The sequence below is a fragment of the Staurois parvus genome, unplaced genomic scaffold, assembly GCF_062004578.1.
Source record: "Staurois parvus isolate SC_StPar_1 unplaced genomic scaffold, SC_StPar_1.0 ptg001614l, whole genome shotgun sequence".
Lineage (NCBI taxonomy): Eukaryota > Metazoa > Chordata > Amphibia > Anura > Ranidae > Staurois > Staurois parvus.
Window position 1 is genome coordinate 919124 of NW_028319410.1, and position 19448 is coordinate 938571.

Below are 19448 nucleotides of genomic sequence, written 5' to 3' on the forward strand. Positions count from 1 at the left end.
CGGGATCTCGCATTCGTTTTCGCTGCCGCCGCGTCCCGTTGCTTTGATAAGTCAGTCTGGAAGGCGGAGGAACTCCCAGAGAGAAGAAATGCTGGGCTCCGGGGGATGTTACCGGGCGGCTACTGACCACGTGACCGGGAGAAGAGACATTCTTTGTTGGAGGTCCCCGCCCGCACGGAATTCCCAGTCTCCGCTGTACCTGGATGGGTGGCCACACTATACCTGCGATCACACTAAGCGACAGATTGTATAAAGCAAATAAAGTCCAACTACAGCCATCACCAGGGGCGGACTGACAACTCATGGGGCCCCCAGGCAATAGGGGATCATGGGGCCCCTGTGTCCTCTCCCAAACTCAAAAAAAGCAAATGAAAGGTACCAGGGGCATCTCATGGGGCCCCCTCCTGGGCCCTCGGCAGTGCCCGAGTGCTCAAATGGTCAGTCCGCCCCTGCCCATCACCTTTCCTAGTCTGAGTCTGTATTGCCGACTTGTCCGCCTTCACTTCCTGTCCCTGTGACAACCAGATATGAAATTAGGGGATCGGTTGTCACCCACTCAGGATGAAGACAGTAACAATAACCTGAGAAATCCCTCATTTTATTAAATGTGTTTATGTGCTGGCGGTGCCCCCAGGGATGTCATTTCCTGTTCTGACTCTTTGCTATGAAACCACAACAGATGTTCTGTTTCTTCTCCCCCAATACCAAAAATGTCATATATTGCAGCTTGCCGATCCTTAGATGTGGCGGCTGCATTTGTTTTCTTTTTTAAGCTTTTTTCCCCCTCTGTTGTCATGCTGATCTGGCCAGTAACACAGCTTCCTGTATTAGAGCGCCCCAACTCTGGAGGAAGAAACACAGGAGGTACAGCAGCATTGTCATTCTGGGGGGAGGGAAGTGTTAGATATACTAGCAGATTTAAATACACTAACAAATGGAAGACGAAGTCCGTACATTATAATCAGTTACAGCAGTTTACTTTCTTTTGGGGAAAATGTTTTACAAAAAGAAATACAAGCTGACCACTGCAAGCACCTCTGGAAGTGTTAAATGGTTTTGTTTCATCTCTGGAACTGACACATTCTGCTGGAGAGTTTGTGCTTTTGAAAAACAACAGATGGACTGGCTGGATCACCAGATGAAAATAGAAGAAAAAAAGCCTTGGGGCCGGTTCACACTCCATGCAATTCAGTTGCTTTTTTTCTGCATCCAAAACGCACAGAAATTAGGTGATATGGTGGTCAGTGTCATAGTTCACATCAGTGCTTGCAGTTCCAGGGCATTGCGGGTGCAGAAAAAAACTGGCGGCATTTTTTCTGCACAGAACTGTACTGGAACGTGGTAAAACGTATAAAAAAAGCCACCAGAATGCACCAAAAACGCACTGGAACGCACATGTCCCAATTTGAATTGAAGAAAAAGAGGGGGGAAAAAATGAACTGGAATTCATAAAAAATGCACTGGAACGCACCAAAAACATGCACGCAAAAACGCATCTGGAGCGCATAAAAAACGTGCACACAAAAACGCAGCTGGAACACACCAAAAACGTGCATGCAAAATCACATCTAGAACGCAAAAATGCATCCGGAACGCACCAAAAACGTGCACGCAAAAACGCATCCGGAACACACCAGAAACCTGCACACAAAAATGCAGCTGGAACACACTAAAAATGTGCATGCAAAATCACATCCAGAACGCAAAAACGCATCCAGAACGCACCAAAAATGAGCACGCAAAAATGCATCCGGAACGCACCAAAAACGTGCACGCAAAAACGCATTCGGAATGCAAAAATGCATCTGGAACACACCAAAAAACGTGCACGCAAAAACGCATTCGGAATGCAAAAATGCATCTGGAACGCACAAAAACGCATCCGGAGCGCATAAAAAATGTGCACGCAAAAACGCATCTGGAATGCAAAAATGCAACTGGAACGCACCAAAAACGTGCACGCAAAAACGCATCCGGAATGCAAAAATGCATCCGGAACGCACCAAAAACGTGCACGCAAAAACGCATTCGAAATGCAAAAATGCATCTGGAACGCACAAAAACGCATCCGGAGCGCATCAAAAATGTGCACGCAAAAACGCATCTGGAATGCAAAAATGCATCCGGAACGCACCAAAAACGGTCACGCAAAAACACATCTGGAACACACCAAAACACATCCAGAACGCACCAAAAACGTGCACGCAAAAACGCATCCGGAATGCAAAAACGCATCTAGAACGCACCAAAAACGTGCACTCAAAAATGCATCTGAAACGCATCTGGACTGTTTTTTATATAGTGTGATCCGACCCTAAAAGAGAACTACTGCAGCCGTCACATCTAATGCCCCGTACACACGATAAGAAAATCGTACAAAAAATTTCACGGAACCGCTGATGGAACGATCTTCTCTTGGTTGATGAGCGGGATGCTTTAACTGATAATATTGTGAACGAAAAAATCCGGTTGAACATCAGTGAAAAATGTTGACGTTTCGCATACGAACGAGCGATTTTCTATGCGGTGGTAAGACGGTCATACGCAAAAAATCTATCAAGCGCTATCACGCTGCGGGAAAAGAAGATGACCCGGATGTTGATGTCCAAGGAATCTTCATAAACACGAACGAGAAATCCAAATGTTAAAAGTAGATTGGCTGAATGAGATGATGAAACCCGAATTCCGCAGATTATATTTTATGTATCACTATTTATGTATATAGGTCATGGAATAAACGATATTATACTCATTGCTGGTCATTGTTGTGTATATCGATCGTTCTGGCCGGAAGGGCGTGGCTACAAGGTCACACGCACACCGCATCACTTCCACTTGTACGGAAGACGTCAACACTACATTTTGCCCGACGAACGATTTTTTTAGATTGGTTAACATGGGCCACGATTTCGATGAACGAACGAACGCCTCTCAGTCATCGGATGGCCGATCGGTCGATTTTCTAAACGTGTATTCCCACCTTTAATTCCGCTTTTAACCACCTCCCGTCCGGCCGTTGTATATAAATGGCCGGACGGTGGCAGTGCAGGGGCGGGTGGCCATTTATAAATGGCCTCCACGACCCCTGCTTGTGCGCGCTCCCTGGGAGAACGCAACACTGCGATCCGGTGCCCGCTGTGTCCTCCACCGACCATTGTACGGGACCTCTGTGCGAGATCCCGATCATGTGATCACTGATTGGCCAATCAGTGATCACATGCAGAGTAGTAAGCAAGATATCACTTCTGACATCATTGCTTACTACGTGTGAAATCTGTGAATGATCACAGAGATCACATGGTACAAGGCTATTCACAACAGCCTTGTACCATGTGACAAACTGTGACCAATCACAGCTCACACAGTATTTCTCAATGGTTGCAAGAATGCAGCCAGAGAGAAGGAGAAATGATTGCTTTTACAGCCTTTATGGGTGTAAAAGCAATCTGTGTAAAAAAATAAAAATCTTCATCACCCCCCACAAGTAGTACAGTGTCACCATGGTCACCACTGCTAAAACAACAACAAAAAAAACATTAATAATATAAACAAAATAAAAATGTAAAAAAAAGTTAAAAAATTATAATTTTTGGTTATAAACGAATTTGGGTTTTTTCTTACTAAACAGATAACGGAATGAATTTTGGCCAAGATTTATGATGACATTTTATTTATTTGCAAAATTTTATAAGAAAAACACTTTTTTTTTTAATTTTTGGACTTTTTAATTTACATAGCAAAAAAAATAAATACCACCAAAATAAAGTTTTATCTGTCTCAAAAAAATGCTAAAAAAATTCATATGGGTACAGTGTTGCATGACCGCGCAATTGTCATTCAAAGTGTGATAACGCTGAAAGCTGGAAATTGCCCTGGACAGGGAGGGGGTGAAAGTGTCCGGACTGGAAGGGGGGGGGAGTGTCCGGACTGGAAGGGGGGGGGAAAGTGTCCGGACTGGAAGGGGGGGGGAAAGTGTCCGGACTGGAAGGGGGGGGAAGTGTCCGTACTGGAAGGGGGGGAAAGTGTCCGGACTGGAAGGGGGGAAAGTGTCCGGACTGGAAGGGGGGGAAAGTGTCCGGACTGGAAGGGGGGGAAAGTGTCCAGACTGGAAGGGGGGGAAAGTGTCCGGACTGGAAGGGGGTGAAAGTGTCCGGACTGGAAGGGGGTGAAAGTGTCCGGACTGGAAGAGGGGGAAAGTGTCCGGACTGGAAGGGGGGGAAAGTGTCCGGACTGGAAGTGGTTAAAAAAAAAAACGAAAAAAAAAAGTTTGCTGTAGGCTCCATTCACACTTGTGCAACTTCAAAACCGTGCAATTTTCATTGTTACTTTACAGTGCGACTTTGATGTGGCTTTGGCCAAGGACGGTTGTGTGTGCTCAACACAGTCACATGTATATCATTCAGGTGTGACTTTGGAGGGTTTACATTGAAGTCTATGGCCCTCGGGTCGCATGAACGTCGGACCAACGTAGTGCAGGAACCACTTTCAAGTCGCTGCGGCTGTGAAGTCCCACAGATATGAATGGAACTTGGAAAACATGAGGTGCGACTGGTTGTGCCACTTTGGACTCCACTTAATATATGTTTTTTTTAAATACAAAAGACACGTTGGGGTGTTTTTATTAAAAAAAAAAAAAAAATGCATAGCTGTTTGTCCAATGAGACGTCCTGTAACGTCAAATGTCGCATAATCGAATGTTCTCAGGCTATATTCTGTGCAGATCGAAAGTGTAACAATACCACATCATGGCCACTAGATGGCAATGACTATCAAAAGAAAGACGTATGCCCCTCAGCACCATCTAGTGGCCATAATAGGGTATTTCTCCCATTCGCACATTCAATCTGCAGACAGAATAGCCCGAGAACATTTGATTTTGTCCAAATCGTACAGAACAAATGTATTTTTTATTAAATGTAATTTCAATACCTTAATGCAACGCACACATGCAACATACCATGTCCTATCTTTGGTGTCACTGGGCCCCATTTTTGGTGTCATTGGTCGAAAGTGCACCCCATCATTGGTGTCATTAGGAAGAATTGTGTCCTATCTTTGGTGTCATTGGGAGAATTTGTGCCCCATCATTGGCGTAGTTGGGAGGAATTTTACCCCTTCATTGGTGTCAGTGGGGGGAATTATGCCCCTTTGTTGGTATCAGTGGATGGAACAGTGCCCCAAGGGCCAGATAAAAGCAGGCAAAGGGCCACATCTGGCCCCTGGGCTGCAGTTTTGAGACCACTGTCTTAATCTAACCACAGCCACCCAGTTCACTGATCACTGGGTAGTGCTCATTTGTGGGAGGGGCAAGTGAACAGTGCCGTTTTACTAGATCCGTGTAGTCTACCCCCTAGCTCCACCCCCTTTGTCCCCCAAATCGCAACATAACGTCACGGCTGCTGTAAAACAAAGAACGATCCCCCTTCCTGGGGTGGATCCAGGAGCTACAAAAGAAGCATCTAAAACGATCGATATATTGATGACATCCCCCTCCCCCCTTCAAATAATGGATCTGGTAATTTTGGTTGCCCCGCCCCTCCCCCATAGCCATCCTGGGTGTCAGAGAGTGAGAACATATTACAGTCATTTGGCGCCACCTAGCTGTGAAGGGAAGTAACAGGACTTTAATTGCATTCAAATGGAACTTTAAATGATTTTAATCATTGTAGACTTTATTGTTACATAGTTACAGGATCATTATTGGTGAGGATCGTTAGTGATCACATGACCGCTTCTGGGCGTTCTACACCCGCGGGAGGCCACTTGAGGTAGGACCCCCAGCGATCGGGGGAAGGGCGGAGTACCGTTGGGGACATGGCTGTCACATGGTCACTTTCTTAGCTCATTGACCGCATCCATAAAGGCCACGACCTTGTCATAATTCACCGCGTTCCGCCAGTCTCCGCCATCTTTAAAGTGCGATCCGATGATTAAGCCGTTGGCGTCGATGTAATTCTTCACGTTGTCCGCCGTCACCCCGGATCCAATCAGCACCGGAATCTGAACCGATCGCTGGATCTCTACAATGGGAAGGTGGATCCTTGGAGTCAGCAACCCAATGGAAACAGGCAATGTGATTGGTTCATTCATCATTTACAGCATGGATGGAAAGCAGTGGTGACCAATGTGAAAATATTGGGGCCCCTGACCCTTCCAGAGGGCCACACAACAGTCGTGTGTTTCTGTGCTCTGAAGTGCATTGTGCTGAGTTAGGAAGCCTGCTGGGCAGTCATTTTTTTTTCTGCAACATACAGTAATGTACACCGTAGGAGCAAGTGGGAGTGATCATTGGTATCAATGGACTCAATAATAACCCCCAGCATTGGTGTCAGTGAGCACAATAATAACCCCCAGCATTGGTATCAATGGACTCAATAATAACCCCCAGCATTGGTATCAATGGACTCAATAATATCCCCCAGCATTGGTATCAATGGACTCAATAATAACCCCCAGCATTGGTGTCAGTGAGCACAATAATAACCCCCAACATTGGTGTCAGTGAGCACAATAATAACCCCCAACATTGGTGTCAGTGAGCACAATAATAACCCCCAGCATTGGTGTCAGTGAGCACAATAATAACCCCCAGCATTGGTGTCAGTGAGCACAATAATAACCCCCAATATTGGTGTCCGTGACCCCAATAATAACCCCCAGCATTGGTGTCCGTGACCCCAATAATAACCCCCAGCATTGGTGTCAGAGATCATAATAATAACCTCCAATAGTGGTGTCAGTGAGCACAATAAAAAAAACACAATATTGGTGTCAGTGACCACAATAATAACCCCCAATATTGGTGTCAGTGAGCACAATAAAAAAAACTCAATATTGGTGTCAGTGACCACATTAATAACCCCCCAGCATTGGTGTCAGTGACCACAATAATAACCCCCAGCATTGGTGTCAGTGATCACAAAAATAACCCCCAAAGTTGGTGTCAGTGACCACAAAAATAACCCCCAATATTGGCATCAGTGAGCACAAAAATAACCCCCAGAAATGGTGTCAGTGACCACATTAATAACCCCCCAGCATTGGTGTCAGTGACCACAATAATAACCTCCAGCATTGGTGTCAGTGACCACAATAATAACCCCCAGCATTGGTGTCAGTGATCACAATAATTACCCCCAGCATTGGTGTCAGTGATCACAATAATAACCCCCAGCAATGGTGTCAGTGACCACATTAATAACCCCCCAGCATTGGTGTCAGTGACCACATTAATAACCCCCCAGCATTGGTGTCAGTGACCACAATAATAACCCCCAGCATTGGTGTCAGAGATCATAATAATAACCTCCAATAGTGGTGTCAGTGATCACAATAAAAAAAACACAATATTGGTGTCAGTGACCACAATAATAACCCCCAATATTGGTGTCAGTGAGCACAATAAAAAAACTCAATATTGGTGTCAGTGATCACAAAAATAACCCCCAGCATTGGTGTCAGTGAACACAATAATAACCCCCAGCAATGGTGTCAGTGACCACATTAATACCCCCCCAGCATTGGTGTCAGTGACCACAATAATAACCCCCAGCATTGGTGTCAGTGATCACAATAATTACCCCCAGCATTGGTGTCAGTGATCACAATAATAACCCCCAGCAATGGTGTCAGTGACCACATTAATAACCCCCCAGCATTGGTGTCAGTGACCACAATAATAACCCCCAGCATTGGTATCAGTGACCACATTAATAACCCCCCAGCCTTGGTGTCAGTGACCACAAAAATAACCCCCAATATTGGTGTCAGTGACCACAAAAATAACCCCCAACGTTGGTGTCAGTGACCACAATAATAACCCCCAGCATTGGTGTCAGTGGACGCAATACCAACCCCCACCATTGGTTTCAGTGGACACAATAATAACCCCCAACATTGGTGTCAGTGAGCAAAGTAATATCCCCCAGCATTGGTTTCAGTGACCACAATAATAACCCCCAGCACTGGTGTCAGTGATCACAATAATTACCCCCAGCATTGGTGTCAGTGATCACAATAATAACCCCCAGCAATGGTGTCAGTGACCACATTAATAACCCCCCAGCATTGGTGTCAGTGACCACATTAATAACCCCCCAGCATTGGTGTCAGTGACCACAAAAATAACCCCCAATATTGGTGTCAGTGACCACAAAAATAACCCCCAACGTTGGTGTCAGTGACCACAATAATAACCCCCAGCATTGGTGTCAGTGGACGCAATACCAACCCCCACCATTGGTTTCAGTGGACACAATAATAACCCCCAACATTGGTGTCAGTGAGCAAAGTAATATCCCCCAGCATTGGTTTCAGTGACTACAATAATAACCCCCAGCACTGGTGTCAGTGGATGCAATAAAAGCCGCCAACATGGGTGTCAGTGGCATTGCTGTTGACCCCTCACTGTGGAGGTCTGCGTTGGGTCCTCACTAATATAAAGGATCAGAAATGAGCTCTTCTGACTGCTGGGAATAATCATTATTGCCGGAAACAATTTTCAGGATGCTGGAAAGTCTCCTTCCATCTGGCAGCTAATCGTTCACCTACCTGTGGAGAAAAGGGAATGTAGCTTGTACTACAAATCTGCCATTAATACGTTCATGGGTCTCAGTGACACCAAAGAACAAGCAGAGATCTCATCCTCCTGCCCTCCATACTCCATCTCTGGGAGAACGGACATTACTGTGTATTGTACATCGGGAATATCTCATCTTGTATTACCTCGGAGTTCTCTGGGATCCGCCTCCTGTCCTGTGGCCACTCCGGTCACTATCAGTCCATCGGAGAGGAAGAACTCTGCAGCCTTTGCCGTCTCTGACACCGAGACATCCGCTGTTATCGCATGGGAGCTGATGGGGGCAGTGCAGGCAATGGTCCATTAGAAGAACACGATAGTATATATCAAAAAGCCAAACAACTAATTCGGGAGCTGAAATACATACACAGGAACTGCCAAAGGATCGGTAATTGCGTCCATCCAGTCCTGAGATTTACACAGCTCTGCTGACAGTACTTAACGTTAGTGGTCAGATTTTTCCTCCACCGCAGCTTGGTCACCTTGCATCCCCTAGCCTGTGATTGGGCAGTGGAGGAGCACAGGCAGGCCATCCCCCTGCTCTTTCCTCCTGTCAGCATGTTTATGCAGCACACATTATTTATTTATTATTTATTTCAGGTACTTATATAGCGCTGTCAATTTACGCAGCACTTTACCTATATATTGTACATTCACATCAGTCCCCGCCCCCGAGGAGCGTAAAATCTAAGGTCCCTAACTCACATTCATACATACACATACTAGGGACAATTTAGACAGGAGCCAATTTACCTACCAGCATGTCTTTGGAGTGTGGGAGGAAACCGGAGTACCCAGGGGAAACCCACACAGGCACAGGGAGAACATGCAAACTCCAGGCAGGTGGTGCCGTGGTTGGGATTTGAACCTGCAACCCGAGTACTGCCAGGCGGAAGTGCTAACCATTTAGCCACCGTGCTGCCCACATGACTGTCTCAGTGTTCTGCCCCTCCCCCCCAAAACTGCAGTCCGCAACCTTGCTGTCTATGAGCTCAGGCTGTCACGGACCCGTCACCTGAGGTCACGTCATCACGCCAGCCTGGGCTCACCAGAGAACCCTGCAAAGAGCGACACCCCCTTATATGTTAGCATTCTGGACCCGCCCACCTTTAATGAGGAGGATCTGTGAGGTCACATGATTTGACCCAAAAAAAAAAAAAGGTATATAATTTGTTTTATAACATAAGCACAGAGGACAAGGGGGTGCTCTTTATATCTGGAGGAAAAGAAATGTCATCTCCAAACACGGAAAGGTTTCTTCACAGTAAGAGCTGTGAGAATGTGGAATAGACTCCCTCAAGAGTTGGTTGTGGGCAGCTCAGTGGATTGCTGTAGGAAAGTCCTGGATTCTTTCTTGGATACACAGAATATAACTGGATATAACATTTATAGGGAAAGTTGATCCAGGGAATATCCGATTGCCTCTCGGGGGATCAGGAAGGATTTTTTTCGCCTGCAGGAGCAAATTGGATTTTTTTTCCTTCCTCTGGATCAACTGTGGGTGTAGGATTATAACTTTTTTTAATGGTTGAACTGGATGGACTTTTGTCTTTTTTCAGCCAGACTAACTATGTATAAGCAGGGCGGGGTCTGCGCCAAGGGGAGGAGACAAATATGGTATGGATCGGTGACCTTGCAGCATTGACATCAGATAAGTAGCCAGGCAATCATCATTTCCAGCCATGGCGGCCTCAATATTTCTAGGACAGGTTTGCACGGCTTACCTGTGTTTTTTCTTAATGTCGGTAAATATTTGGATGCGTTCGGCTCCGATGGCTTTGCGGTATCGCAGAAGGTCTCCGGCGCAGGCGTTCACCATCCCCTCGTCAGCGACATGCGAGAAGACGAAGCCCTCGGCTCGGATAAAGTCTAGTCCTGGAACGCAAATGAATGGAGCGCTAAACATTCATTCCATGTTGGCCTACGTAGGCGGGCTCATGTGTCACATGACTGTCATATGCCTTTAAGTGTTCTCTATATTTTGTCTCTGCTCCTCCCTTTCCTCTGGTTAGTTCTTGCTGTATAGATAGCCCCACCCCTTTTCCCAGTAATGCATTTCAGCAAGCCTCATGTCTCATGAAGCACAGCACATTATGATCTTTTGACCTATCAGATGTTCATTGTTGTAAGATTCTCTCAGTTTATGGAAAAAATTTCACAAGATCTACAAGATGTCTTCTGGATCGAGTCACTGCCTGTGATATTCAGCTAAGATTGGAGTTATCGCTATCTCATCACAACTGTAAGTTACAGAGATCACATTTTCAATGCTTAGATTGGAGAGACAGAACAAGGAGAGTGTTCTAACAGGGAGGACGATGGATCACAGAGAGTGCGCACTTCACCCCTCCTCTCAGTGTCATCGATCCAGCTACCAGCCTGATTCCAAACTATACTAGCTGGCCTAACCTGTGACTGATTTTATCTCAGCAGTCATTCTGCAAGGATGCTAACGGCAGCTATACTTTTCTATTGGAAATACAGTCAGGCAGTGAACAGCACAAAGGGTATAAGAAGTCAATTAAGAAAAGATTTTAAAACGTATAATAATCCCAGATAGAGGGATGTGCAGTGTAGTGTTTACATGACACCCGTCCTCCCGCTCCCCGCCCCCCCCGCCCCCTCTCTCTGTGTATTGTGAGCAGGATTGAGGTCAGACAAGAGAGACAAGTTCTTACACCAAAATAAAGAGCCAATCGGGATTCTATGGGATAAAAACAAACATTACCATCACAATGCACTGCAGAGGAGGAAGCCGCATATATATAGTACAGTGTATACAGTATATAGGTGTGTCCTGTATACAAAGACTTGATGAATAGATCTGTCACCCCTCCCTAGTGAATGAATAGGCTGCATTCTCAGTGATGTCACCCCTCCCTAGTGAATGAATAGGCTGCATTCTCAGTGATGTCATCCCTCTCTAGTGATTGGATAGGTTGCATTCTCAGTGATAACAATGCTCTCTAGTGAAGGGATAGGCTGCTCTCTCGGTGATGTCATTGCTCTCTAGTGAATGGATAGGCTGCGTTCTCAGTGATGTCATCGCTCTCTAGTGAATGGATAGGCTGCTTTCTCGGTGATGTCACCGCTCTCTAGTGAAGGGATAGGCTGCGTTCTCAGTGATGTCATCGCTCTCTAGTGAATGGATAGGCTGCGTTCTCAGTGATGTCATCGCTCTCTAGTGAATGGATAGGCTGCTTTCTCGGTGATGTCATCGCTCTCTAGTGAATGGATAGGCTGCGTTCTCAGTGATGTCATCGCTCTCTAGTGAATGGATAGGCTGCATTCTCAGTGATGTCATCGCTCTCTAGTGAATGGATAGGCTGCATTCTCAGTGATGTCATCGCTCTCTAGTGAAGGGATAGGCTGCATTCTCAGTGATGTCGTCGCTCTCTAGTGAATGGATAGGCTGCATTCTCAGTGATGTCATCGCTCTTTAGTGAATGGATAGGCTGCATTCTCAGTGATCTCACCACTCTCTAGTGAATGGATAGGCTGCGTTCTCAGAGATGTCACCGCTCTCTAGTGAAGGGATAGGCTGCATTCTCAGTGATGTCGTCGCTCTCTAGTGAATGGATAGGCTGCATTCTCAGTGATGTCATCGCTCTTTAGTGAATGGATAGGCTGCATTCTCAGTGATGTCACCACTCTCTAGTGAAGGGATAGGCTGCATTCTCAGTGATGTCATCGCTCTCTAGTGAATGGATAGGCTACATTCTCGGTGATGTCATCACTCTCTAGTGATTGGATAGGCTGCATTCTCAGTGATGTCATCGCTCTCTAGTGAATGGATAGGTTGCGTTCTCAGTGATGTCATCGCTCTCTAGTGAATGGATAGGTTGCGTTCTCAGTGATGTCACCGCTCTCTAGTGAATGGATAGGCTGCTTTCTCAGTGATGTCATCGCTCTCTAGTGAATGGATAGGTTGCGTTCTCAGTGATGTCATCGCTCTCTAGTGAATGGATAGGTTGCGTTCTCAGTGATGTCACCGCTCTCTAGTGAATGGATAGGCTGCTTTCTCAGTGATGTCATCGCTCTCTAGTGAATGGATAGGCTGCATTCTCAGTGATGTCACAGAAGAGAATTCAGACGAGGTTTTCAGTGGACATTAGTGGTGTGTAAGGAATGATGGGAATTTAACACAGAGAATGATCACCGGGCTATCCACGTACCTACTGCATGGGCCACAGCGAGCGCTTGTTGGTTGGCACAGGCGAGAATCTGGACCCCTAGAGGAAGGTCAGGGCAGGTCTGGCGGATGGCGGCACACACAGCAGCCATGGACGCCGTAATTTCTGGTCCGACGTTCAGGGTGTACGGGGTGTCATGCATGTTCTCCACTATGAGGCCGTCCTGACAAGAGAAAATCACCGACATCAGCACTTCGCCCAACAATCCAAAGGCCATGTCACGGTCCGTACAATGTCACCGTCACAGTCCCAGCGCTGGATCAACAATCAGAGTCCAGGGGGATCTCTGTGTCACCAGCGGCTCTGACAACCGCCAACTCGTGCATCTGATCAGAGGCAGCCGGGACTGTGCAGGACATGAATGTCTCTAACAGATCCCCCATTTATATACAATGACTGCGCCGCCGGCTCTGTTGGAGCCATTTCAGGCTAACAAAGGCTGACAGCAGTCAGAGAAATGGAAGTTGCCATTACCTACTTGTTCAATAAGCTCCAGGGCTGACCCTTTGCTTTGCTACATATTAAGTCATTCCATTGGAACAAGCATGCGCACAGTGAAGTCAGAACTACCCTCCTGTGTTACAGGTTATCACTGGTGTCAGTGGGAGGAATAGTGTCCCATCATTGGTATCAGTGGGAGGAATAGTGCCCCTTCATTTGTGTCAGTGGGAGGAATGGTGCCCCATCATTGGTGTCAGTGGGAGGAATAGTGCCCCATCATTGGTGTCAGTGGGAGAAATAGTGCCCCATCATTGGTATCAGTGGGAGGAATAGTGCCCCATCATTGGTGTCAGTGGGAGGAATAGTGCCCATCATTGGTGTCAGTGGGAGGAATAGTGCCCCAACATTGGTATCAGTGGGAGGAAGAGTGCCCCATCATTGGTGTCAGTGGGAGGAATAGTGCCCATCATTGGTGTCAGTGGGAGGAATAGTGCCCATCATTGGTGCCAGTGGGAGGAATAGTGCCCCATCATTGGTGTCAGTGGGAGGAATAGTGTCCCATCATTGGTGTCATTGGGAGGAAGAGTGTCCCATCATTGGTGTCAGTGGGAGGAATAGTGCCCCATCATTGGTGTCAGTGGGAGGAATAGTGCCCCGTCATTGGTATCAGTGGGAGGAATAGTTCTCCATCATTGGTGTCAGTGGGAGGAATAGTTCTCCATCATTGGTGTCAGTGGGAGGAATAGTTCTCTATCATTGGTATCAGTGGGAGGAATGGTGCCCCATCGTTGGTGTCAGTGGGAGGAATAGTGTCCCATCATTGGTGTCAGTGGGAGGAATAGTGCCCCATCATTGGTATCAGTGGGAGGAATGGTGCCCCATCGTTGGTGTCAGTGGGAGGAATAGTTCTCCATCCATGGTGTCAGTGGGAGGAATAGTTCTCCATCCATGGTGTCAGTGGGAGGAATAGTTCTCCATCATTGGTGTCAGTGGGAGGAATAGTGCCTCATCATTGGTGTCAGTGGGAGGAATAGTTCTCCATCATTGGTGTCAGTGGGAGGAATAGTGCCCCATCATTGGTGTCAGTGGGAGGAATAGTGCCCCATCATTGGTGTCAGTGGGAGGAATAGTTCTCCATCATTGGTATCAGTGGGAGGAATAGTTCTCCATCATTGGTGTCAGTGGGAGGAATAGTGCCCCATCATTGGTGTCAGTGGGAGGAATAGTTCTCCATCATTGGTATCAGTGGGAGGAATAGTTCTCCATCATTGGTGTCAGTGGGAGGAATAGTGCCTCATCATTGGTGTCAGTGGGAGGAATAGTTCTCCATCATTGGTGTCAGTGGGAGGAATAGTGCCCCATCATTGGTGTCAGTGGGAGGAATAGTGCCCCATCATTGGAGTCAGTGGGAGGAATAGTTCTCCATCATTGGTGTCAGTGGGAGGAATAGTGCCCCATCATTGGTGTCAGTGGGAGGAATAGTGCCCCATCATTGGTGTCAGTGGGAGGAATAGTTCTCCATCATTGGTATCAGTGGGAGGAATAGTTCTCCATCATTGGTGTCAGTGGGAGGAATAGTGCCTCATCATTGGTGTCAGTGGGAGGAATAGTTCTCCATCATTGGTGTCAGTGGGAGGAATAGTGCCCCATCATTGGTGTCAGTGGGAGGAATAGTGCCCCATCATTGGTGTCAGTGGGAGGAATAGTTCTCCATCATTGGTGTCAGTGGGAGGAATAGTGCCCCATCATTGGTGTCAGTGGGAGGAATAGTGCCCCATCATTGGTGTCAGTGGGAGGAATAGTTCTCCATCATTGGTATCAGTGGGAGGAATAGTTCTCCATCATTGGTGTCAGTGGGAGGAATAGTGCCTCATCATTGGTGTCAGTGGGAGGAATAGTTCTCCATCATTGGTGTCAGTGGGAGGAATAGTGCCCCATCATTGGTGTCAGTGGGAGGAATAGTTCTCCATCATTGGTGTCAGTGGGAGGAATAGTGTCCCAGGGGAGGAGCCGGTACAACTGTACAAGACTGAAGGGGAGGAGCTGGTACAGCTGTGCAAGACTGAAGGGGAGGAGCCGGTACAGCTGTGCAACACTGAAGGGGAGGAGCCGATACAACTGTATGAGACTGAAGGGGAGGAGCCGGTACACCTGTGCGAGACTGAAGGGGAGGAGCCACTACAACTGCGAGACTGAAGGGGAGGAGCCGGTACAACTGTGTGAGACTGAAGGGGAGGAGCCGGTACAACTGTGTAAGATTGAAGGGGAGGAGCCGCTACAAATGTACAAGACTGGAGGGAAGGCTGGAGAAGGCAAAAGAAGAAATGACCACACCTCTGCTGTAGTAGGAGGAGCCAGACTCCAAGCTGGGCGGGAACAGACCCAGGCAGGAGATCTTACTGCTGCCATTCCCCAGCAGACATAAGGAGCCATCATGAGCCCCACAACACGTCATGTGACCTGCGAGGCGAGACCCGTTAACCCTTACAATGCCGGCCTTCTTGTAGAGTTCCGCTTCCCTGCACGACTCCTCCTCAATCTGAGCCACCGACAGCCCGCCACCAGGAGTGCCTAATGGGATTGGAAAGACGGAGGAAGGTGAGTGGGGAAATCACACAGATATCACTCAGTTCATGTAGAGGAGGAGCACCTACCCGGCAACGCCCGGAGGTGCACCATGCCAATGACGACCGACTTCAGCCTGCCAAAGAGCTGCAAAAACTTCATGGCCTGGAATGAGAAAATAATGTGTCTGAGTAACCCTTCCAGGTATTTATTACCCCAACCCCCCCCCCACCCAAAGATTTCATAGTTCTCCCCCTTGACAGTGCCTTCATCTGTTTTTCTCTCCACAAGGACGACGCCATCTTTTTTTCAGGCATCATTCAACGTCATCATCTACTTTGTGGACAGAAATGCTGGCTAAGAGAAGACACAGTCATGTAAATACTGGTGCCTGTGCAGTTCTTGGCTGTGTTCACAAACATTTGACACAGATCAGCCCCTGCTGATAAAAAGTTACAATGTACAGATCGCTGGGTGGGGGGGGGGGGGGGACTGGGGAAATGCTTTCTCCTGCCTGCAGCAGACTGATGACATCATCTCAGCATAGGCAAAGGCTCTGGACTGGAGCTCAAGGCCTGCATGCAGCAGACTGATGACATCATTGAAGGCGCTGAACTGGAGCATAAGGGCAGCTTTTTGAGGCTAAAAGGTGGAGCTTTTCTAAAAAAAAATGATCCTGTTGCTGTGTCCCGGGCCAGGGATTGCTTCATGCAGACTTGTCAGGATACCTTAAGGAATGACTCTCCTCCAAACCAACAACATCACACGTGGGCGTTACCTAGGGCGGTCTGCATGCAAATACAGCCTGCCTAGGAACGCCCACTCCTCCAGAAGGACACCCACCCATCAAAGCATTTTGATATTTGCATAACTCCTCCCACTGCTAGCATCAGGACTGAGGGCACTTGAGAGGAGTACTGAGATGTGATGTTTTCACTTAGCTCCTCCCACCAGCTATGATCTTCCTGCATTGCTTAGAGAAGCACAGAGACCCAGTGATATAATTAGCATCAGTGTCGGGTCAAGGTCATCTAGCGCCCTGGGAGAAGATACCAAATGGTGTCGTCCCCCCCCCCAAAATGTATAAGCATTACATGGCAGCAAAAAAACCTCTCCCCCCCAAAGAAAAATCTGAGCACTAATCTGCACCCTTACCTCCTAAGCGTAAATTCCCAAGCCAAAATTCTCCCCCAAAATAATTCTCTTCCAGTACAAATCCTCTCCATTCCCAACTCCCCCCTCCAGCACAATTCCTCTATCTCTCAAATTTCATCTCCGTACATAAATCCCCCCCCCCCCCACGAAATCCCTTCTCCTAGGACTTATCCCCCCACAAATCACCCCCCCCCCCATGAAATCCCTTCTCCTAGGACTTATCTTCCCACAAATCACCCTCCCCCCCCATGAAATCCCTTCTCCTAGGACTTATCCCCCCCCTCCAAATTTCCCCTCCTAGCACAAGTCCCCCTTCCTAGCACAAATCCACTCTCCCTCCTGATCCCCCATTCTAGTACAACCCACCAAAATCCCCACCGTGCCCAGGGCAGCCGCCCCTCCTGCCCACCCCTTGTCCTGTCCCGGATTATCATGTAGATGAAGGGGGGGGAGAAGGGAAGGCAAACTATAATCATTATTGTTGCCACTATAGTGTGGAAAATGTATGCAGGACCCGTACCTTCTCCTCAGTCCCCGCCCACAAGGAGCTTACAATCTAAAGCCGGCCATACACTGGTAAAACGTCATTTGAAATGTTTCGATTTTCTAGCATGCGGCCATAATGACAGGTCCTCTTTAATACAGGCCAGCCTTGTATGTTCATTGTGGCCTCTGCTGAGCTCCTGATACAATGTAACCATACATGATACAATCTGATTGTACAATCTCCTTTAGATCTACTATCAGCCATGTAGGTCAAGGGCAGGTCTGATTGGATAGTAATTGATTGGTGGAATGTTTAGGTTTGTCCTTCTAGGATATTGTTTTGGTGGAGCTAAAAGAGATTGTACAATCTGGTTGTATAGTGTATGGCCGGCCAGCCAGTAGTTATATATTATTATTATTATTATTATACAGGATTTATGGCGCCAACAGTTTGCTCAGCTCTTTACAATATAACGGGAGACAATACATGAGACAGTACAATAACAATACAATACAATACATGAGGGGATCGAGGGCCCTGCTCCTTGGAGCTTACAATCTAGGAGGGAGGGGATGGTGGCACAGGAGGAAATAGCTGTGGGGGATGGGGTGGTAGGAAGAGTGGAGGAGGTCGGCAAGTTAGCAGAGGGTGGGGTAGGCTTCCCTGAAGAGATGGGTTTTCAGGGTGCCCCTAAAGGTGAGGAGGGTAGGTGATAGTCCGATGGATTGGGGTAGGGAGTTCCAGAGGATGGGGGAAGTCCTGGAGATGAGCATGGGAGGAGGAGACCAGGGAGCTAGAGAGTAGGAGGTCTTGTGAGGAGCGAAGAGCACGTTTTGGGTGTTATATGGACATCAGGTCGGTGATGTAGTTATATATTATCGGTGGGGGGAGGGGTGTTCTGGCATGTGAACAGCCCCATCCAGCTGTTATTTTAACGTTCAGAGGGGTGGGGTAAAACCACAGCTCACCCACCTAATTTTACCACAACCCCAACTGTTTACATATTTATGGACCTTCGCAGGTCCAGAACTGTTATTGAGCAGAATTAAGTTTGGAGCCCATGGATGGAGGAGCAGTAATAGTTGGGATTGTTACATTGTATCAGTGTGTGTGTGTGGGGGGGGGGGGTCCAGGCAGAATGCCATAGATGGAGAATCAGGAAGTTGTTACATTGTATCAGTGTGGGGGGGGGGGGGTCCAGGCAGCATACCATAGATGGAGCCCATGGATGGAGGATCAGTAATAGTTGGGATTGTTACATTGTATCAGTGGGGGGGATGGGGGGGTCCAGGCAGGATGCCATAGATGGAGCCCATGGATGGAGGATCAGTAATAGTTGGGATTGTTACATTGTATCAGTGGGGGGGATGGGGGGGGTCCAGGCAGGATGCCATAGATGGAGCCCAATAGTTGGGATTGTTACATTGTATCAGTGGGGGGGGGATGGGGGGGGGTCCAGGCAGGATGCCATAGATGGAGCCCAATAGTTGGGATTGTTACATTGTATCAGTGGGGGGGGGGGGATGGGGGGGGTCCAGGCAGGATGCCATAGATGGAGCCCATGGATGGAGGATCAGTAATAGTTGGGATTGTTACATTGTATCAGTGGGGGGGGATGGGGGGGGGGTCCAGGCAGGATGCCATAGATGGAGCCCAATAGTTGGGATTGTTACATTGTATCAGTGGGGGGGGGATGGGGGGGTCCAGGCAGGATACCATAGATAGAGATTCGAGAAGTTGTTACATTGTATCAGTGTGGGGGGGGGGGGTCCAGGCAGGATGCCATAGATGGAGATTCAGGAAGTTGTTACATTGTATCAGTGTGGGGGGGTCCAGGCAGCATACCATAGATGGAGCCCAATAGTTGGGATTGTTACATTGTATCAGTGGGGGGGGGGGCTCAGATCGGACCGGGTCTCACATACACTCATCCATTCGGCTCTCACCGATTCCTCTCCGTGTTTACATCCAGCTCCTCCCACCACCTGCCGGGCGCGCGCTTCCGTGGCCCCGCCCCCTTCCCCTGTGA

At 47.8% G+C, this 19448-nt stretch overlaps 1 protein-coding gene across 1 annotated transcript; it reads right to left on the reverse strand.

Annotated features, from left to right (window-relative positions):
- Positions 1 to 5651: 5651 nt before the first annotated feature.
- Positions 5652 to 19428, reverse strand: LOC149435094 (uncharacterized protein F13E9.13, mitochondrial-like). The gene is made up of 7 exons (XM_089663028.1): positions 19366 to 19428; positions 15867 to 15942; positions 15701 to 15783; positions 12754 to 12934; positions 10303 to 10453; positions 8725 to 8852; positions 5652 to 6020 (listed from the first exon to the last, which is right to left on the reverse strand). Exons 2-7 carry the CDS (start codon positions 15937 to 15939, stop codon positions 5830 to 5832), a joined length of 807 nt encoding a protein of 268 aa, XP_089519154.1. The 5' UTR covers positions 15940 to 15942; positions 19366 to 19428; the 3' UTR covers positions 5652 to 5829.
- Positions 19429 to 19448: the final 20 nt, after the last annotated feature.